The sequence below is a fragment of the Watersipora subatra genome, chromosome 9, assembly GCF_963576615.1.
Source record: "Watersipora subatra chromosome 9, tzWatSuba1.1, whole genome shotgun sequence".
NCBI classification, from domain to species: Eukaryota; Metazoa; Bryozoa; class Gymnolaemata; order Cheilostomatida; family Watersiporidae; genus Watersipora; species Watersipora subatra.
This window is the reverse complement of record NC_088716.1, coordinates 60,476,199-60,500,070: the sequence shown is the minus strand read 5'-3', so window position 1 is coordinate 60,500,070 and position 23,872 is coordinate 60,476,199. Positions and strand designations below refer to the sequence as shown.

Below are 23,872 nucleotides of genomic sequence, written 5' to 3'. Positions count from 1 at the left end.
ATGAGCACTAGTCACACTCTCACTGCATCCAGCACTGTGCAGTAGGCAATACCGCCGCAGCACTGCTTACTGTCCATTAGAAAATAGTTTTAGTGCATCTACATGCATACTGTGCAGTAGTAAAAGAATGTAATGTAATTATACTGCATGGCTGTGACGTGTTCACTACTACTGCACTACTAAGGCAACAACATAGATGTCCAGGCCGAAGTTTACTGAAACTGTAAGGCATCTGGTCATCAGTGAGAACTTATCAATTGGCAGTTATGAGTTTTTCATAAAGGTCACAACTGCAAGGTCGCCTACTTTTGAAGCTAGGTTTCAAATTCCTGAGCAAAATCACTGAATAGTTGAAGTGAGGCTTGAAGGGAAACAGTGCTTCCCCTCATTATGGCCTTGCAAAATAAGTTTAGAAACTGAGGCTAGCAAAACAAACAATTGTTTATAATAAAATATATTAAATATAGGAGCACAAAATAAAATTAGCAACCAATCTAAATGTGTACAAAAATATTCTTCTGTTGGTCAGCAACTTGTCTAGACCAGTATAACAATGCTGGACAGTGGTAACTGGTGGAAGCGGTACTAACCTAAAACTATTATATTTTAATAGTTTTAGGTTAACACCGCTTCCACCAGTTACCACTGTCCAGCATTATAATAGTCAACCAGTAGGTAATATCATAGCTACATTCTTTACAAACCTCTCCCTAATAGAAGGTAAAAAGTCTAAGGGGTGATTGCACTTTCATCACTTTTACTCAATGTAAATAATAGTATCTATATTATATAATGTGACGGAAATTCTTAATAGAAGGTTAATTACAAAATGATACAACTTTTTTTCCGTTTCTTTGGTTTGACAATATGGAGTTGTCTTTCTTCTTCTTGAAATTTTCTGATGTAGCGGGCAGTGTCATGAAAAGCTTGCTCAACGTTGAGATTGAGCTTTGCACTTGTTTCCACGTAGTGCAGTTTAAGTTCTCGAGCTAAGGCTTTGCCATGTTCGCCGCTCACCTAAAACACGCAAATAGTTAAATAACCTAGCGGTGTTTGCTTAGCAACTCGTATACCAACAGCTAAAGAGCCAACAGCAGATTCAAGCCAATCAGCGCAGACTGAGCTTTTATAAGACCGACCTTATACATTTGGAGGTTAAATAGTTATTATTGTCAGCAAAGAGTCGGCTTATATTGCAGCGATATATTTGGTCAAAATGATTGTTTGCAAACAAGCTTATTGACCTATTTAGTCTGATACCTATGATAATCGCACAATGTTGTTGTACATGTAGGTCTTCATTTTAGAATCAAACTATCGCACATTGTTTCCGCAGGTCAAAAAACACATTTGGACTGATCAAACTTGGTTTTGTCTGCGTAACTAGTTTCGTAGAGTACATCATTGGCAGGCCATTTTTAGAGGGTCAGTTTTGCTACAGTAGTTGATTTCACTGGGTTTTCACTGAAACAGTTCTCTGCAAATGGTGTTTCTGGGTTTGTCAATATTTGATATGAAGTTGTCTTTCCTTGGAAACTATATAATTCAACTACTTTTAAATGTGGAATTGTCTGCACTATCCCATGTACATGTATGTAAGCATGCAGTCTGAAAGTCACATTCGCGTCGCATCCTAGCCTGTTTTGACAAGCTGTTGTTTTTGCGTAGTTGTCCCCCCGTCGAGCGGCGAGCAACAACAGCTTGTCACAAGACGTCCTGCACCTGATGCATCAGCTGCACTTATAAGGAGTTATTCTCTTCCGTCTACGCGGCTCGGCTGCGATGTTATCCCGGTCGCTCCATTGGTAATCATAACCGGATTTCACGCAAAAATTTATGTAGAAAAATTAAGATGAGAACGTTTAACTGGCGACTCCTCTCTGCAGTAAACTTTATTAGAATTTGAGAACTTAGGCTACAACAGCGACTAAACATGTCGTTATTTGTGCGCTCAGTCAATTTTATTTCTATTTTTGTATCAGTCAGTTTTATTTGCTCTTACGGATTTTATTTTGGGTTTACTTTGTTCTTAAGTTCTACTAAAGTTTATCACAAAAACTGGTTTTTGGTTAAACGTTGTAATCTTGTTTTTTTTTCTACAGAAATTTTTGCGCGAAATCCGTTATGATTACCAATGGAGCGACCGACATAACATCGCGGCCAAGCCGCGTAGACGGAAGAGAACAACTCCTTATAAGTGCAGCTGATGCATCAGGTGCGGTATGTCTTGTGACAAGCTGTTGTTGCTCGCCGCTCGACGGGGGGACAACTACGCAAACACAGCAGCTTGTCAAGACAGGCTAGTCGCATCCCCATTCTGCTTAATAAAATGGTAAACTTCTACTATAGTCTATGATCTATAGATAGCCTTGTTTTATGATCAACTTTTAGTTACTGCAAAACATTTCACTCATGTAATTATTATGTGAATTTTGCGTTGAGCAATAATATATAATATACCTTTATGTCAAACAACATGGGTTTTAAATGGTTTTAGTCGTAAACCCAAATAGCCATCTAAACAAATCTGAAAATATGTCAAAGGGGGTTATTTAAGATCATATGTGGTGCCAGCCACAACCAGTGACCTTCTCTGTGAACCAAACCCCAAACTTTTGTCCATATTTAAAGCATTCTGGACCGCCTGGCTTGGAACAAAAATTATATTAATAGAAAATTTGGTGTTTTTATAAATAACTTTATTGCAGGGTTTTTAATATTAAAAAAACTGGCTCATGCAAACCCAGTTACTGTTTATGTTTTGGTCGAGAGCGCAGAGCTGAACTAATCTATATATAGGCCTATATAAGTCCCAAATTCTGTCGTTCAGTCTTTCCAGCTATAGCTGGCTAGTATTTAGCAATGAAGAATCTGTATCGCAGAAGATTTTATTTCGGAGCCTTCCGTTCACCAGGCGATAAATTAAACCTTTGAGCTACGCGAGATGCAGTGGATTCTTTGAGTGATATGACTCTTTATCTAGGTTAAAATACGCATAGCACTATGCTTTACGGCGCAATGTCACTAAAGCTTGCTCTCACAGCTCTTATTGCCAAATTTAGCAATAGGGATACTAACTTATTCAAGTTAACCATTAGCAATGTGCTAAGCTAATGACAAGTGGCAGGCAACTACATTACCTGCCACTGTTTATAAGCTGTTTTTAATACCCTTGCAACACCAGGAAATCGGCTAGTCTATTGATAATCAACAGTATATCTGCATTTCTCTTTTAGTTAATAAAACTGTAATAAAACAGTCTACTTCTGTGTTAATAGATGAGACTTTGAATAGAAACTTTGCTACTCACAGATCGAAGGTCACGGCTCAAGTCACACTTGTTACCAATCAATACCATTGGAATATTGTCTCTGTCCTTCACCCTGACTATCTGTTTGTGTAAAACCCTTAAGCTCTCTAGGCTGCAAGAACAACAAGTACCTGTTACAGGTAATGTAACAAAGCCTTAAATGTATAACAGGGTCTGCAGTGTATAACATGGTCTGAAGTGTATAACATGGTCTGAAGTGTATAGCAGGACCTGAAATGTATAATACTTAAGTGAAATCTCCAACATCTCCTTAACTGTGTATGGCTAATTCAGCTTGCTTCATTTATAATTAGAAACTTTTTTCACTCAGGAGTTTACACTGTGAGAGGACAACTCTATTATTAGCAGTTTTACTAAAGCTATAACACATAAAATGGGATTTAAGGTAATATTTGCTTTACATGTTTTAAAATTTTGTAGAAAAGCAAACGATTAAAAAATGATTTTAACAACGTTGCTACTTTAGCTGACAGCAAGGGGTATGTTACAGGCAGTTGCCCCATTTTTGCCTTGCCATGTGCATATGTTTTATAATGGTTTGGGCCGATCGATAGACAAAACCATTGAAAACAGCTTATTCACTCTTGTGGCAAAGTAAATAGGCAAATTTCGCCAAAATATCATATATATATATATATACACTTTTTACACAATTTTTGTGATATAACAATCCATATATTTAAACTTTCAGTTTTTTATGTATTTACAGTGTCGAGACTTTAGTAGCTCCCACCACACCCGAGTATCTTTATCTAGTATTTCTTTAAATTGATGTTTCAATTTTTGAAGTCTGGATGTGGCAAAAATGTATTATTTCGTCAAGTGTAAATATTTTTGGTAATTACGATAAAAACCAATAAAATATTCATTAATTTATAGAGTCGTCTACCTTTTGTTGATTGTTGTTAACCAAGTACTATTCTTCAGTTGATTAATAATTTCTATTTGCGAACTCATGTTAGTTGGTCACGGTACTAGAGTTAGCTAGTGAGGTTACTATGGTTAGTAGGTCAGGTTACTAGGGTTAGTTAGTCAAGCTACTAGAGTTAGTAGGTCAGGTTACTAGGGTTAGTAGGTCAGGTTACTAGGGTTAGCTAGTCAGGCTACTAGGGTTACTTAGTCATGCTACTAGGGTTAGCTAGTGAGGCTACTAGGGTTAGTTAGTGAGGCTACTAGGGTTAGCTAGTGAGGCTACTAGGGTTACCTAGTCATGCTACTAGGGTTAGCTAGTGAGGCTACTAGGGTTAGCTAGTGAGGCTACTAGGGTTACCTAGTCATGGTACTAGAGTTAGCTAGTGAGGCTACTAGGGTTACCTAGTCATGGTACTAGGGTTAGCTAGTGAGGCTACTATGGTTTCTTAGCCAGGCTACTAGGGTTAACTAGTCAGGCTACTAGGGTTACTTAGCCAGGTTACTAGGGTTAGCTAGTCAGGCTACTAGGGCTACTTAGTCATGCTACTAGGGTTAGCTAGTGAGGCTACTAGGGTTAGTTGGCCAGGTTACTAGGGTTAGTAGGTCAGGTTATTAGGGTTAGTTAGTCAGGCTACTAGAGTTAGTTGGTCAGGTTACTAGGGTTAGTTAGTCAGGCTACCAGAGTTAGTAGGTCAGGTTACTAGGGTTAGTAGGTCAGATTACTAGGGTTAGTTTGTCAGGCTACTAGGGTTACTTAGTCATGCTACTATGGTTTGTTAGTCAGGGTACTAGGGTTAGTAAGTCAGGCTACTATGGTTCGTTAGTCAGGGTACTAGGGTTAGTAGGTCAGGTTATTAGGGTTAGCTTGTCAGGCTACTAGGGTTAGTAAGTCAGGCTAGTATGGTTCGTTAGTCAGGATACTAGGATTAGTAGGTCAGGCTTTTAGATGAACAGCTTGTCTAATAAATAAGCAGAAATAAGCACTGGAACCTACCTGTGTTTATCTGCAAAGGAAAAGACTAGTAGGAAACCATCTGATGACTTTATAAATGAATCTCTCATAGCATGGAAATCCTCTTGTCCTGCTGTGTCTAATACTGAAACACATAGTTCGTCGTAGTTTAAATATATGTTCTGTCACAATTTAAATGGATAATTTATTGATAATAAGAACAACCATAGGTGAAAAATATTTTATTATCTCTCTCTATTTCTCTCGACTCACCAGTCGTAGATTGTTGGTGGCTGTTTAAGTAAAACTAAAACATTGGCCAGACCCTCATGCATCTGCTACCTTTTGCATAACATTTGTAAATAAGCAAACAGCCTAAATGCATATTTAAAGCTATCTCTGCAAACCATACACATATCCTCTACGATTATAGGAGTGACATGAATGTGTCGTCAAGATCGTACAGTAACGCATTTTCATGTTTTGAATTGTCTCCCTTGCCCTTTACCTGTTTGTGCATTCAACTGCTGCCGAATACCCATTTTACTTCTATCTGTGTAACCCCTTATATAACTGTGTACAGCAAAAAAGTTTCAAACAGTTGTTTTCATAATGTTAGTGTAGCATAAACACTTGGATACTATGAAAAATTACATACAATAACAATGTACCCGTAATTACATTCACAGTAAGATTTGTTTGTCTGACACGAGGATAACACTACTAACAATAAATAATAATAATGCTTTGTGCACAGCATCAAGTATTATTAGTCCATTGAGTAGACGATTGGCTGCGTAGCAATAACAACAACAACAGTTCACATTTGTCCTTGACCTCTGATAGAGTTCATGCGCTATCGCGTTCTGCGAATTAAATAGTCAAGATACAAATAAAGCTCTCCGCATGTACTGTAGAAAACTTTGAATGGGTATCTTTATAAAAATGTCATTTCTTATAGCGTATGTGTAGGTCAGCTCTTTTTGAGACTTTGTGAGACCTAGAAATAGGTATTTGGTGTAGTCATACGAGCTGTGTAATAGTTTTACCTGCATTGATGAGTGGTCCGAGTGGCTAGGTAAAGAAAAACATGGTACGACTGTTGCCATTATTCAGCAATGGCCTAATAACTCACATAAATTTCCAACTTTTCAGGATTTATTAAAATTAAGTAAAAACTAGTGATAAATGTTCATAAATATTTCTGAGGCTCTGCCATTCCAGCATTAGTTGATTAAATAAAAACAAACAGCTATTTTTTATCAAGAATTTGCAACGCATGGTCGATGTTACTTTTAGAAAAACAAGCACTTTACTTGAAACAACCTTATAGTCTTAGTAAATGGGTTGTAATTAGTTTGAAATGCATGTTTTTTATTATACCAAGTAGGATTCTTGGGCTAGATAATCTTTTTCAAGATATGTTAAAACTTTCAAACTTTTAAATTAAGAAACTCTCTTGTATCGAACTTGTCATGTTTATACTCGTGGTAAAATACATTTTTATACAGATCATCAAGGTGCTATTTGATGTCTATGGTGATCACCCAGAATTCTATAACATTTATAGATTATATATTATGAAGAATAATTTGCTTATTATAAAATAAAAAAATTGATGCTATCATTTTTTTATCACATTTAAAAGTTTTATGACATTGTATCAAAAGGTACGATTGTTTAAATCAAAAAGCTAAAAATATTTTTGAAGGTTAGGAGAAGTAGTTAGTAATTTTGATTTTGTACATGTTTCCGAAGAAATCAGAGATTAGCTATTAGAGTGAGCCTCTTTTCTGCAATTAGATTTTGACCAAGCTTTTCAGCGGTTATCTCATCAGACTTGCTGGTACTAAATTAATCATGTTTCTATCATTCATATCACTCGTTGCATCATCATCATCCCAAGGTGAGCATCTTTGTTTGTATATAATTATTCTCACTAATTATTCATTACAGAAAGCAAATAATGTTGTTTTCCACCCAGCCTACAAGTATATAAAAAAGCATTGCTGTGGCAGCAGCTATAAAAGTAAGCCTATAAATAGACAAGACCTAAAAATGTTGTATGAATTAACCTGCGGGGCTGCCTATATAACTCCTTCAGGCTTTCTTTAGCCGGGCAACATTCCTATCGATCAACTAAAATCTTTTGATTTGGTAAGACAACTCTTGTAGCTTTTAGAATTCCAATCACCACAAGCATCTGAATGTAAAAATAGTAGGAATTTTTTCATTAAAGCTATTTTTCTAAAACATGAGTAGTTTTAAAATCACTTTGTAACTTAATATAATTAAAGTGCGGAATATTATTTAGGAAATTAATGGATAGAATACATGCTATTAACTTTCTACTTTTTCCTGCTTGACATCTTTCCCATTTTATGTGTTTGTCAACCTATGCCAGTATTTGCATATGTACTCAAGTAAATTACAATGCCCGTAATACAGGGTTAATTTGTATCATGACAGATGTATAGCTATAAGATGTAGATGTATAGCTATAAGATGTAGATGTATAGCTATAAGATGTAGATGTATAGCTATAAACAAGTGAGCCTGAGGTGATAAAATGTGATAAAAAACTGTAAATAAAAGACATTTATGACGAGTTTATGTTTGATGAGTTTTACACAGATAAAAATATCCAGGTACCTAGTAGTAGTCACTTGCAACTAGCAACAGTTGCGAGCATAAAATTTATAATAACTCGCTGAAATACATATGATTGACAGAGGTATGTTTTGCCTTAAACTTATTCTCACCATATATCTTTATCTCTTTTTATGTGTTTATCTATTAATCAATATCATATGATATGTATCCATGCCATATGTGCTCAACTTAATCCTAATGCTTGTATTGCAGGGCTAACTTTGATCTTTACAGATGAATGATTAACCATTCAGATCAGAAGTGAATAAAATCTGACTGCAGAGAGAAAAATATTTACAGCGTGTCTATGTTTACTTTACGAGTTTAACTCCAACAAAAACATAAAGTGTAATAATCAATAGCACTAGTAGAATAACTATCAGAAATTTTTAGCAGAAAACTTCTATATAAAATCACCTCACAAATCCTCAAGTGTTAAATCACAAACCATTCGTTTAGGTTCACCGTGGCATTGTTTAGCCTTGAGTACAAAGTTAAGTGAAAGGTGATGATAGAAAAACAAGTATTTACTGCAGCGTGTCTGTAGTATGTTTAGTTAATTTTGTAGGAATAAGTAGCTGAGAGTAAAAAATAGCCAATAGTAATGGCAGAGAACTGTCAGAGTTTATTCATTTCAAGTATATGAGTAAACTAGCTGTACTACCCAGCGTTGCCTGGGTAATAAAAAAGTCTGGTCAGAAAACTGATTTGTATTTAATATATAACAACATTTGCCATTCTAACTTTCAAACTACATATCATGAGAGAAGTGTCTTGTGTAGTTGAAATAAATTAAGAGAGAAAATAAAAACCACTGTAAAAGTTTTCAAACCTTGTCAAACAACTTAAACTTCATATCATGAGGAAAATGTTTCGTGCAGGTCAAATAAATATACATACATTTGCAATTGTCATTTTTAGAAAAACCAACATAAGAGTGTTCATGTGAAAGCAAGATTACTAGTAATGGAGTCTTGTTACGTACTTTTAATTTTTGTCCTTGAGACCTGTTTGTGAGCGAGGCAAAACTAAGGTGAATTCAGAGTTACATTCTCTTGCATGTAACTCTGTTGAATTAATTTTGAATTAAGCTCTCTATTCTGTATGAATTTTAATTTGAAGACACCTTTTGTTGTACTATAGTAAGCGAGTGTAATCCCCTTTATGTCATCCCCTTTATGTCATGTCACAAAAGCCTCCTTATAGCTAATCTCGCACCATTGCCAAGCTCTGATGCATACATGTTTTGAAGCAACAGGATGGGATCTCCAGTCTTGTGCCAGCTGGCATGAAAACTTCTTGGCAGCTCGAAAAAGTTTAGAAATGTTATAGATAGGCGTACAACTACATGTATGTACACATTTTAAACTGCATCTACAGACCTAAATAGCTACAGTGCTAAGGTACAGCTGAAGCCATTCTTGCTCATATGCAAACAAATACTGCCTACTGGCACAATATGACATTTTTTATATATACTCGTACGCTGGCGGTCTTGTTCGCCATGAGAGACCATCATGTATAATAACTCTATGAATAATTATTTCATGGTGTAGCAAGGTGATTGAGTGTTGCAGATGGAAGTGTACTCAGCTAGAAATCCAAATATCCGGGTTTGACTCCTGTGCTGGGCAATATTTTTTCTAATGTCCTTGGCATGGCTCCGGACACACGGACAGACACACGGACAGACAGACGGATACTGCTCTTATTATAATGAAGATTAAATGTTTATGGTGATTTGCTTGTAAAATAAAGTTGTGTATTCCTATGAGATATAGAATAAATTAATAGCATAGTGAACACAAAAAATAAACTTCAGGTTGGTCTTGAACTTTCAATTCTCTTGCTGAAGAGGCAGCTTTTATACAACCACCATAGTAAAAAGACATCCAGATAAATGAAGACTAACGCTTTACTCTATGTACAGTTGCCCTTGACCTGATCAAGTTTCTCTCCTCGCTAAATCATTCACTGACGGTCAAAGGTGTACACGCCAGTTTTTAAACAATTTTGCTAGCTAGTGGTTTGGAAGTCTATATGATATAAATGTCATGTGATGATACTACCAGAGCGAATATTTTATATAAATAGGTACGTATTTGGCTGTTTCACCCTTTTTACAAACTTCTGCGTAACAGAACAAAGTCAATGCAAGAACTATAAGCTGTAAGTTATAATCATAGACAGTGATAAGCTCAAGTAAAGACAGAGGATGTAATAAACTAGCACAATGTATAATAAACGGCAGCAATGAACAATAGGCAGCAAATTTTCTCATGGTTATTAAAATTTTGCAGAGCATCCTCCGTCTGGCAACTATAGAGCTACTCAAACAAACGCATAACACATGCTTAAAAGTATCGTAGAACTATTCCATTCTTACCAGAAAGCTTGCAATGTACTCCGTCGATGGTACATATTTTTATGTAGCTGTCTTCAATCGTAGGATCATATTCTGTTACAAAGTAGCCCTGCAATAACAAGACAGGAAGAGACATAAGAAAATGGACTAAGTGTTTTACAACAGCTGCTGCCTTTACAGACAGAGCCCAACAGTCAGTAGGTATACGCAAGTCAAGCGGCTTGTTGTAACCGACTTCTATTCGTAATAGGTTTGAAATAATATAATGGATATGGCAATAAGACCGAGGCCTTCCAAGAATGCTAACAAATATCATTGATGACGATCTTTGCTTAAAATTGAATTTTTAAGAAAATCAAACAGAAGTTTCTTTCAAAGGTTGCTAATCTCGCCTCAGCTAAGGCTTTCTCTGAATGATAGAAAAGTAATGATCTGTGGCCAGACACAGTTGATGACACAGGAAATAGTGTGTTATTGCAAAGCATGCTCTCTTTGATAAATCAATACATGATTTGGCGAGCGCTGACCTATTATTATTCTATTACGCTACGCACTTTGAGCCAACAGCTCTTGTATGATGACATGATAAAGCTTGCTGCCAAAGTGAAGCAACTTTATCAGGGTATCATTTGTAAAATGAGGTCAATTTTTAACAGAAGCTGACTCGAATGTCCACTGTGTGTGGTCCAGCAGTTGCTCAAACCTGCTTCTACTTGTTATCTATTCAAGCAGAAAGTGAGAGGTTGGGGTGAGGTGCCTAGGCTACAAGCGCGTCTATGCAAATATAGAAACAAGAGCTCTCAGTACAATCTAAGCTTATGGGAATACATTAATAAATGTTTACATAATGAAGAAGAAACAGATCGCACTCCCACTCGCAGCCGATTCAGTCTAAAATGGTGAACACGACTTTATCGTGCACTACCACGATTGAATATTTTTATTTTTGGTGTTTGTGAAAATCGTTGGAAATTTATTAGTAGTAATCCAGACCATCCGCTGAATCAGAAAATTGTTTTTAATATCTCAGGAGACCTTCCCGTGTAACAGGCACATGTTTTGTTTACCACCCTGAGATAACACGCATTCAAAAGAGATCAAAGATGTTTCTCCAGTTTTTATGAGATTTTCTAACAATCGCAACATCTATATATAATTAAGTGAGTGAGCCCAACCATTTCAATACTGTCAACCATATAAATATTATATTATATGTGTGGGTAACGGAAATGAAATAAAATTCACCCCAGCCCTTGTGACAACGCAGCCGTGTCGCTCTCATTCAGTTGTGATTCAGTGTCGCTGTATAGATGCGAAACAACTGTACAATCCGCCATCTTTGTGCCATGGAAATGGCCGTAGTGACCAATGGTGCCACACTTGTGGATGCGCACAGGTCTTGCTTTCCTTGTGCTTCATATGCAGCGCAGTATTTGTTGTATTATAACCAGATACAGTAGTAATAAAGTGTGATAGCCAGATACAGTAGTAATAAAGCGTGATAGCCAGATACAGTAGTAATAAAAGCGTGATAGCCAGGTACAGTAGTAATAAAGCGTGATAGCCAGATACAGTAGTAATAAAGTGTGATAGCCAGATACAGTAGTAATAAAGCGTGATAGCCAGATACAGTAGTAATAAAGTGTGATAGCCAGATACAGTAGTAATAAAAGCGTAATAGCCAGGTACAGTAGTAATAAAGCGTGATGGCCAGATACAGTAGTAATAAAGCGTGATAGCCAGATACAGTGGTGATAAAAGCTGATGAATAACTAGTGTCATAAGAAGTTGTAGTTTTTTTCGGATCATCTATAATTTGTTTTGTCCTTGACCTCTTAAAGATACAACCTTGACATAAACCGTCGCTCTACTAAGCGTCCATCCGATTAAAAACATGGTCTGCTTAGAAACGTGGTCTGCAGCGTAGAGCTTCGGTACAGGTGCACCTGTCACTAGGTGTCGCTACACTATCTCTGTATGTAAACAGTAATAGTCACTAAACATGCAAAAATATGCCTAACCAAAACATGTACTAACGCTACACATAGCAGCACTAGCTGTAAGCTAGAGATACAAGACAAAGTATAGACACTAGATATACAAGGCAAAGTATAAACACTAGAAATACAATACAACGTATAGACACTAGATATACAAGACGAAGTGTAGACACTAGATATACAAGACAATGTATAGACACTAGATATACAAGACAATGTATAAACACTAGATATACAATACAAAGTATAGACACTAGATATACAATACAACGTATAGACACGAGATTTATAAGACTACGTATAGACACTAGATATACTAGACCAAGTATAGATACTAGATATACAAGACAAAGATGCCCGGGAGTTCTTTCATTTCCAATCAGTTAGCACGCAAGAGGCTAGTTTTCAAGAATCAAATGGAGCTTTGAGACAAAATATTTTTAGCGACCTGGCAGAAGGCATGAAGCATCGGCGTATAAAGTTTTGATAAAATCAGCAAAAAACTTTGGACAGGGATAGCGTTTGCGCGGACAAACAGACAGAAAATGACACTGATTTAAGAATATAGATTAACACAGAGTTGCTGGATGTTGGACTGGTGTTAGAAGACAGCTTTTTAGCAAGATACTGCATGATTTTAAACTGTCACTCATTTCTTCTTTCACTGTGGGGGAACAGTTCAAAGTTGGCCGACTTTGACTCGTACTAGAGGGCTGCTTGAAAAGCGATTCATTCAAACTCCGAAATAAATTTTACCATTACAAATAATTGAAACAATTTAAATAATTTTGTTTTAAGATTAAAAACACCATCAGTGATTTTTAAACCACAATGAACGCAAGAGCATACAAGAGTTGAATACTAAAATAACGAAAGAAGGAGGAATAGGGACAGTTGGCTATCAATCCAGGTAGAAATTTTTAGCTTTTATTTGATGCATTCGATTTTCGGCCGTTTGTTTGATATAAAAAGTATTCAAACTTCGAGGTTAAAGTGCATTTTGAAGCAAAGAGAAGTTGTCTCTACTTGTTATAAAAAATAGAATAAAACAGAGCATCAGTTATAGTAATAATTAAAATAAATTTTGGTATTTTTGCAGCTAGAGTTGAAGTTGAATCACTGGCTAATCCTTGCTCCATGCTGTCCACGCTTGTCAACAGCCCCAATATCTGAATCAGAACAGGTTTCACCAGGTCACATGGTTTGTTCAGATAACCTCTCACTATTACACACTCCAGGCCCTATTCAGTGAACAAGTAATAAGCCAGGCAGCCGGTGTCGAGCCCATAATGAAGTTAATAACATAAACATTTGTTGACAAGGTGTAGCATTCCTCTATCACGACCTTGTTATTGCATGCAGTCTAATAACCAGCTCGGCTATTGTCCAACCTTTTATGATATAGTAAGAGGTCTTTAATTGCTACAGTAGAAGCGTTGTTACCACACAGTTACTCTATTGAAAATCTATCAAACAATAAGTAACGAAAGCCAGCCTGTCAGATCGCTGTTGAGCCAAGCTCAAGCTTGCTGTCAACAACTTTAGATTCCTTACGCCAACCCTAAAATAACACCTGTGACATCATGTCAAAAAAGTATCTATCATGGAAGTATGTCTATGACAAGCATTTGTTTATCTTGTGTCCTCAACCTTGGAGTTATCTTCTAATTTGTGTTGTTTAGCGAGGTGTGACCGACACGGTAATAACTCTATTGAAGATTGATAAACAAACCGTGAATACATTTTTAACATACACTGAATGGGTTTATTTAAAAGTAAATGTTCAGTTGTGTTGACCTAAAAATAGTAAAATCCTTACAAAGATATAGAGCCAGGAGTTTCGCTGATGTACTACCACCTACCCCTGTGATGTGCCCAATCCCCTCCTGATCTAAGCCCCAACTACCATATTGCGCCTAATACTTTGAAGGGTACACTATTAAAATTCAAATGCTTTACGTGTGCCCCCCTTCACATAAAGAATCTTAAAGACTCCTCAGTATCAAGTTCAGGCATCAGTTAACAAACTCTATGCTTATGAGATGCTGCCTCTTTAACTCTTCCCAATGCTTAGTCAGCCATTTATATAATCATAAATACTACTATATTTGTCTCCCAAGCATTCTGCAAGAAGAGAGCACCTGCAGGCAATGTCAGCTTTTTAAACAATAACTTTGGTTACTAGATTTATTTTTAACTGTATGTGTAATATGGCAAACAATTTAAGTATTGTGGTAGAACACTGGGGAGCCTCAATGGTGAGTTGATACTCGCCGGGGTCTTTGAAAGGCATCCCACAAGGAAAAGCCTCGTGTCAGAAAGGTCAAGTACATAAAGCTACTAGCGTAGATAGAGGCTGACTTGCCTCGGAATTTAGAAGCTAGCTATTAGGTTAGGCAATCGCCGTGGAGCACAGTGTAATTAGGGGTGGCTTATCAAACATAGATAAGTCAAGGGCTGCAGTTGGCCACTTGAGCGCTCATGGTTTCTCATAGCCCACTGGTTATTTGGGAAAGTGTGTGCGCGAGCAGCATTTACAGAAAGAGATGAAAAGCTTGGTGCCGCCACAGAGCATACGGCAGCGAGTCATGTGGTATCAGCTCTAGAGCTCTAAATAGCTGTATGTTGCTGATGTACATCTTGTAAACGCAGGTCGCCAGTTTCACACGCCGGTTATAGGCAAAAGTTTCATACATAGTATTTGTGACTTCAATTCTTTATGTTGGTTTAAACTTAATGTTACGTACAATGCTCTGACCAACCTGAACAGCCCTACTTCATAGCCCTAGTACATACAACAATACAGTGCAGGTAAAGACTGTGGGTCTGCTTTGATCTCTTCACAAAAATGGAAGTACAATCCTGGAGGCGTGAAATCTTATAGGATCATAAAATGTTGTTATTTGTTTCAGCTTCCCGACACGATGAACATGACCAGGCAGATGATACTGAAGGCAATACTACGAGTATATTATAGAGCTCAGAGTTCAATATTAACTCACATTCATTTAATTAGTAGAGTTTATGGTTCAACAGCTTTCTGTAGAACAGTAATGACAGCATCGGCAGAGGCAGCTCTGTGTCACTACTAAACGAGCCTTCAGTATTTACATTTCTGAGGATTTTTGGTAAGAGCTGACAGGGAGGTTTATATTAATTACTGCACTCAGCCCAACAGCTTAGCCCTAGTCACTAATGAAGAGTTAGCTAAAACATAGCCTTAGGTCTGTCTGACTCATGAACTAAATGCAGAATTTAGTCAGAGCTGATAGGGCATCAGGCTTATGACTAATATCCTTTTTATCGATGATCGTTGTTTTGTGGTGTTCGTCAGAGAAGAATAAGAACAGAAGATAAATTGTGTTCGCTATCAATAACATTTCATTGTTAGGGAGGAACATTGCTAATTCGTGAGTAAGGAAGGGGTCTGGTTGCTAGTGGTTACTTGAGAGCTCTTCTTCATGTCATAACATGGTTAGACAAGTGGGCATCTGTCTCATCCAGATTCATATTTCTACGTCAGCATTTTTGAGCGAATAATAGAAATCTTTATGTATAAAACCATAAAAACACTGTGTTTCCTTTTAAATATACTGTAAATCACTCAGATATAATTGAGCTTCGAACTGTTTCGTATGAAGGAATTTTGTAGGTACTCAAAATCTTTCTAAAAAGCTAGATAGCAAAGAACTTGGGCTTACAGGCCTAGAACATGACCTGCTATGTTTGATGCAAAGCTTACTAGAATCATAGGTGACACTCAACTGACCTTCAGAGATCAACCTCAAAGACGGCGATAAATTGATATTATTTGATAGCATTGACAGTTCTATTTCGAAAAATACTTAGACATGAAATTCCTTGTCAAGTTGAGAGTGACTAATAAAACATGAATAGGTAACAATATTCAGAGAACACAACCCCTAGAAACGCTGTCTCTAAACCTCTAAACCTTTCTAAAAGTAGATCTATTAAATTACAGCCTGGTTCACATTGGTTACCATGCTCTATGTTTCCTCTATGTTTCCTCTATGTTTCTTCTATGTTTCTATGACATTTCATAATCTGCAAGTTTGCGCAACCGCAAGATGGAAACTGCAAACACGGCAAGTCGAGTGAGTTTTCTTACTCACAAACTTTTACAGAACCTTTCATACTCGCGTAAGATGGGAATCTTCCGAATGATCGGCAAGAAAAGACCGTGCAAGCTATTCCATTTTGAGTATTTGTCACACTTCAATCATTCCTATTTCGATAGCTGTTAATCGAGACAGGAGTTTACCGTTATGACCTCCGGCGTAGAACTCCTTATCTTTTTTAACAAAGCATCCGTGTTAATCCTCAACACGTGAATATTCATTGAAACACTCATCACGCAGTAACTCAACGTGTGCACAACTCCATATTCCGCGCCAAGGAAACAGTGATTCACTCATAAAAGACATGGCATAGAGGCCTGGTCAGACAGAAATGTTTGACCAGGCCAAACATTCTAGCCATATCACAAGTCTTGTATGAGTGAACTGCAAGCCTTGTAAATACTCACGACCTTGACCTTTTTGTTCCTTATTCAAACTTTTAGCTCATGGAAGCTAACTATTTTTGATTGTAGGATTGTAACTGTAGAGTTACTCTAAATAACCAATGAGAGGCTCTTAAATGTTCTCCTTGATATCGTTCAAAGTCATTGAATTATTACTTTAGTATTTTTTCGAACCTGCAATAGTGAGCAATAGATAAAAGCCAATTATTCATACAGCGGATAAGCATATGATGCCAATTTGTGAGACTGATATGAGCTACAGTCTGTAGCCATATTTTGCTACAGAAAATAAATACACTCGAACGCATCTAGCAAATAAGGCTTGCTTCAACCCCCTTTGAGTTTCTGAGGCTAGCACAAGGCCAATATACCTCACAGTTATCCTTTCGGGCCCTCCATCGTTGCCCTTCTTTTGGACATGGCTATTTATGTACTTTCTAAAATTGCGCAAATGCTGCTTGACTATTTTGGCATAATGCCATTTTGTCTACATGATGCCCTTCAGGCATCATGCAGCAAAGCACTCAGGGGCATCATTAGGTGATATGACAAGATGGCAGAGGCCTTCGAGGGTGTTATTTCTTCAATAAAGGTATTACGTCAGAGGCTGATAAGGCAGCGCTAATTGCCAACTGATAAATTGATTTACATAGTTTTAACTGGTTGTAATTTTGCAAAAGTTGTGTGGCGTGATAGTAGTAGTGATCCGGTCGCTGCGCATTTAGAAGATAACGCCATATATTTGTACAACTTAAACTGTTGTCGCGTTTCCAGAGTAGGCTAGTGTGCTGGGTACATCATTACCTTAACATTACTATGAATATGCTGTGGCTCTCAGCAATGCAGGTAGTTGAAAGTTGTTCTGACATACACCTTCAGGTAGTTGAACGTTGTCCCGACATACACCTGCAGGTAGTTGAAAGTTGTCTCGACATACACCTGCAGGTAGTTGAAAGTTGTCCCGACATACACCTGCAGGTAGTTGAAAGTTGTCTCGACATACACCTGCAGGTAGTTGAAAGTTGCCCCGACATACACCTGCAGGTAGTTGAAAGTTGTCTAGACATACACCTGCAGGTAGTTGAACGTTGTCCCGACATACACCTGCAGGTAGTTGAAAGTTGTCTCGACATACACCTGCAGGTAGTTGAAAGTTGTCCCGACATACACCTGCAGGTAGTTGAAAGTTGTCTCGACATACACCTGCAGGTAGTTGAAAGTTGCTCCGACATACACCTGCAGGTAGTTGAAAGTTGTCTAGACATACACCTGCAGGTAGTTGAAAGTTGTCCCGACATACACCTGCAGGTAGTTGAAAGTTGTCCCGACACACACCTGCAGGTAGTTGAAAGTTGCCTCGACATACACCTGCAGTTAATTGAAAGTTGTCCCGACATACTCCTGCAGGTAGTTGAAAGTTGTCTCGACATACACCTGCAGGTAGTTGAAAGTTGTCTCGACATACACCTGCAGGTAGTAGAAAGTTGTCCCTACATACTTGGAACTGCAAAAATTTTCTTAATCTAGAAATTTATTTTGGATTGTCGGAAGATTGTTGCCCGTGTTATTGGCATAGAGAGCTGAGAGCCTCTATTTATACAAATAGGATTAATCTCCATCTTCTAACCATTTTATTGGCTTAGCAGGCTCATGAGAAACATTAGATTAGCATCATTCTGTGTCGATATCTTGTATAGTAATAAAATTATAGTATCGTGGTACTTCTCTTTTTCCATTAAATTATTATTTTTCACAATCTTTTTTTAGATTTTCCCTGTTATGAGTCACCGCCACAAATAGTCTTTCTCCTGGTGTAGTCCTTTTGTGGCCATTTGCTCATGAGATTTGACACAGGAACAATTGTGGTTGGGTGCCCTTCCTAACACCCCCAATGGTCCTTGCATGACTCAAACCATCAAACCTACTGATTTCAAGTCTGCACCCTATCCCTGAGAACCACGGCTATATATTAAAACTATAGCAGTCAAGAGTTTGCATTAGTAAACTCGAGAGATATGTAATTTAATGTTAGGAAATCAGTTAAAGGTTGACTTGCAATAAAATTCACATTACAGTTATTTGGTATCAAAAGATTCACCATGCCTTACTCTGTTGTGTAGTAAGTGCCAAATATGTGGGAATGTGATTACAAGCTCTTAAAAGCTCAAAAACGACAGTTAATCGCAGCCACACGAGACCGCCGTAGTTTGGATTCTCTTTCCAAAACGTTCAAATGTGACGTAGTTGTGAGAGATGGTTTCTGTTTACACTTTCATGCAACCTTATTCGTCGAAATATTTTCACAAGTATACTTCCCGCATTCAATAAAACCATGTCTATTGTTCTTACGCGTCTATTTTATCGTCATTGTAATGCTGTTGCTACTCACTTTTAGCAGTGATATCTTATAACTTACCGTAAAAGTTCGTTTAATCTTTTAGCCTTACCTCGAATGAGTACATATCATTGTCTGATAATCATGACGAGCCTGTTGGTCACCTGTGATAATCGAAAAGTGCTACAAAAATTATTTGCGAAGTATTGGGTCACATGATCAGATTACGACTTGCCGATTAGACCAAACCAAAACAAAACTGTAAAGTAGTGAGCATCTATATTTGATGCGGGGTCTTCGGTAAAACCCGAAGTGTTTGTCATAAACTAGTGCTACGATAAGTTTTCTATTGAGCTTTTTGTTGGCCTTTCAATTCACGTGAGAACATCACGTGACAAGACAATAACCAAATTTCATGGCTACGTCATCGAAATAAAGAGATTCCAATCTACCGCGGCTTTTCGTTTTTGAACTTTTAAGAGCTTTTAATCACATTTCCACATATTTGGCACCTACAACACAACAGAGCAAGACATGGTGAATCTTTTGATACCAAATAACTGTAGGTAATGTGAATTTTGTTGCAAGTCAACCTTTAAGGGAGACAGCATTGAATCAGAGCATCATATTCGAAACCTGCTGACACCTTTATAACCAACTATGATGTGTATATAGTTACATGTGCACTCTGATCCAAACAGTTGTAAACTCTCATATTGTCTTGATTTTAATTAAATATTTTATGATGTCAAGTTTATTAACCAAAATGCACTCGGCATCAGTCAGCGTCTTAGACATTACTTCAGAGTTTCTGAGAGCACCTGATAGTACCTGACAGTATTTGACAATACCTGAGGGCATATATCAGTACCCGACAGCACCTGAGAGCACCTGGAGGCACCTGAGAGTACCTGGGGCACCTGAGAGTACCTGAGAGTAACTGATGGTACCTGAGGGCAGCTGACAGTACCCAAGGGTGAGTGAGGGTACATGAGGGTATTTAGTGGTAACTAAGAGTACCTGGAGTACCTGAGAGTAACTGACGGTACCAGAGGGCAGCTGACAGTACCCAAGGGCACCTGAGAGTACCTGAGGGTATTTAATAGTAACTAAGAGTGCCTGGAGTACATGAAGGTACACCTGAGGGGCATACCAGAGAGTGCTTCACAGCGAAATATCTTGTTCAATCAGCATGATAGTCTAAGATTTGAACATTTAACATCAACCTTCCCTTTACCTGTAGACCTAATATTGTTGCTTAGCTTTGACAAGCCTCAATCAAAACAGAAAGCTCCCTCCTAATAGCATAGTTTAAATAACTCTCAAGGCTGAGTTCATGTGCTAATCTGCCAGTCTGATTACTTTGGTGAGGATCGTATAATAAGATCAATGACAATAATAACAATAGTAATTGCAGCTATATTTCACAAGCTTAGCATTTGTCCTTCCATCACTAGCCAACTATCTCACATTTCATTGAGTGAACACCTTTGGTCTCTGTTTTTGCAAAAACTAAAATCTTCAGAGTTCTGCATAGAAGTTTCTAGACGAGCAGACTCGGTTATCATACTTTTGATAACTTAGGATCTGATGTCAGCCCTTGTAACTTTACTGATCTAACCACTGCCTTTCTCAGGACAATAAGTAATTCCTTAACCAGAATTCTCTCTAATACTGCAGAGGTTTTCATGTAAAAACTGAGAAAGGAGCCTTTAGCCATCATTAAGCCTATATAAAACATAAGTTACTACATATCAATATACAGGACTAGAGTGTGTTACGGATCATTGCAGGCTGCACTAGTATGCTAGTACTGGTGATACAGATTCCCAAGGAGATATGCAGTTTCCTTCACACATTCAACATCACAATCATCTCGAGTTACAAAAGATAAGATGATAGAGGACTGTAAACGCCAAGGCATGCTGGGAGGATGCCTATACTACCTACATGTCTCATATGACTGCGCTGTAAAATATATAAGGCCGCGATTGTATCTCATACAGTTCCAGTAACCTAACTGATCAATGGTTGTATTGTTTATAACACATGGAAGACAAATGGTTTCTTCTGTTCTTTATTAAATATGGTGTAAACTAACTGTTTTTCTCTAGAACAATCTGGAAGCCAGTCGGGCCAAGCGCGGGGTACAAATTAATAATGATGAAACTTTGAATAAGCTGACAGGCTGACTTTAGGACACATTTTCTTTTTTGGTTCTTTTTATCTAAACCAACCTCATAGCCCTCTTTCTCTCAACTTCCCTTCCCTTTTTATCTAAACCTCATAGCCCTCTTTCTCTCAACTTCCCTTCCCTTTTTATCTAAACCTCATAGCCCTCTTTCTCTCAACTTCCCTTCCCTTTTTATCTAAACCTCCTAGCCCTCTTTCTCTCAACTTCCCTTCCCTTTTTATCTAAACCTCATAGCCCTCTTTCTCTCAACTTCCCTTCCCTTTTTATCTAAACCTCATAGCCCTCTTTCTCTCAACTTCCCTTCCCTTTTTATCTAAACCTCATAGCCCTCTTTCTCTCAACTTCCCTTCCCTTTTTATCTAAACCTCATAGCCCTCTTTCTCTCAACTTCCCTTCCCTTTTTATCTAAACCTCATTGCCCTCTTTCTCTCAACTTCCCTTCCCTTTTTTTCGGCATGCACCTATGGACCGTGTAGCATTCGTGGCATATGTCAATTTTATGTGACCGAGATACGGCACCTAACGCTCCTAAGGCATGCAAGGCATCAAATGCATCAGTGGCTATATGTAGTCTGCAGTATTTCAGGCATCACTCTTATCTAACTACTTTGGTCTCAAACATTCATCATGATACATCTCAGAATTCTGGCACAAACCAAGTTTTAATTATACGCAGAGGGATAAAGTGTCTCGGTCAGTCGACTGTACAATGGGGACTGACATTGCTCATATCACTATGTGAATAACATAGTTGGTAGGCATTAGAGTCTCCTTGCTATTGCTTGTATTGTGAACTAGTCAGCAAGGTGTTCTGTCACCTTCCTATAGGTACAGTCTAGATTAACCTTTATTATAGTAAAAGCCATGTCTGTCTGTCCATCAAAAAAAAATTGCACTGCTCTGAATCGAGTCCAAATATTCAGATTTCCAGGCAAGCACACTACCATCTGTACCGCATTACGACCTTTCCAATATAAGAATAATTGTGCTCATAGCTATTACACATGGTAATCTCTTGCAGCGCACGGTGCTACCAGCCTACTAATAGTATATATATTTTACTGTTTACATAAATCCATAATACAATAGTAATAAATTGTACTGTTTACATACATCCATAATACAATAGTAATAGTAATAGTAATAAATTGAATATTATCACTCTTCTACTTGTATGAAGTTTTACTGATAATTAACTTGTTAAAATGTTTGATGTTTCCACAAGCACCTCTCAGGTACTTTTCTACAGACATACATCAGATTTAGTGCCTAGTCCTTCAGAGCATTCAGCAGGTAAAAAGTATATATAAACATATAACGTATCATTACCTGTATGAACTGGATGGCCAAAGCGCTCTTCCCTACTCCTCCGCACCCAACAACCGCCAAGTTATATGTTGGACCATGAAAGGGTTCTGCCGAATTTGTTCGCGCAAGCATTATTCTGAAGCGCTATTCCGGCCTTCACCCGCAGTCGTTGCTTCGATGAGAAGAACCGCCAGAAGCTAAAGATTTTGTACTTGAGATGTTCAGAATTTGGTGCAAGCAATATGTATTATAAACCAGCCTCGATTTCAACGCTTCTTTCACTGCTGCTCGCCCTGTTCTCGTAGGTGAGATTACATACAATCTTTACCTCGTTACGCTTGCTTACAAGCTAATGAACTCGTGGTCATATGATTGGGTGTTTTTCATCCCGCACACAGAAAGTTGGCATTGTTTCCTCTAGTTGGATATAATCTCTTCAAGAAATGAATGCACTCACCAGTAATCAATTGTTCATCTGCATCATTCAAATAAAACCAAAAATATTTAATTCAGATTACTACAATAATGTAATATTTGCACATTTAACCTTCGTAAAACATGTAGTAGATCAGAGGTAGAAAGCGACATGCTGTAAAGAAAGAATGTGGAAGATATTTGTATATTATGTATAATTAAGGGTGACCAGGTAACCTTTGCAGCTAGCTCGAGAGGTGAGCAATAATTCAAAAGCTCCAAACGAGTGAGCTTTGGTTATGCACAACTTGGTTCGATCATTCAATCATTCTAGTATGTTGCCTCAATTACAATGAACCATCAGCTGAACTAAATAATGTATGTATTACTACATTATGTCAGATCATATTACTTTATATTATAGAATATAATGGTATATAATGTATTATACCATAACACATTAATAGTGAATGTAATAGTTACTGCTGCTCTATTCAGGCTGTTAATTCGTCAAACATAATAAAATCTCAGAAAAAGAACAAGAAAATAGAAAATGATGTTTTACTTTCACATTTTAACAAGTTTGGATCAGATGATGTATTATTAGCCAATATCTGCCTTCAAGGCAAGTTTATACAGGGGTGAATCTCCAAAATAACCTCTGAATAAACGAAACGATATTAACCTCACCAACGCTTGTCTGAGCAATTCATTAGGTTCCTCAATTCAGTCAATAATAAATCTATATTCAATAATTAAGCTTATCCAATAAGAAGGTGACAAAAGCTATAGCTCAACAACCATGTCGATCCTCTTTTCTTTAAGGTTTTGTGAAACCTACCACTGCTCGATCACCATAAAATCCT

The 23,872-nt window shown here is 37.5% G+C and overlaps 1 protein-coding gene across 1 annotated transcript; it reads right to left on the bottom strand.

The window, feature by feature from the left end:
* Positions 1-767: 767 nt before the first annotated feature.
* LOC137403879 (ras-like protein 2) lies at positions 768-22,888 on the bottom strand. Its single transcript, XM_068089979.1, has 5 exons — positions 22,614-22,888; positions 10,234-10,321; positions 5,238-5,340; positions 3,311-3,422; positions 768-1,017 (listed from the first exon to the last, which is right to left on the bottom strand). Exons 1-5 carry the CDS (start codon positions 22,722-22,724, stop codon positions 823-825), a joined length of 609 nt encoding a protein of 202 aa, XP_067946080.1. The 5' UTR covers positions 22,725-22,888; the 3' UTR covers positions 768-822.
* Between the last annotated feature and the right edge of the window lie 984 nt (positions 22,889-23,872).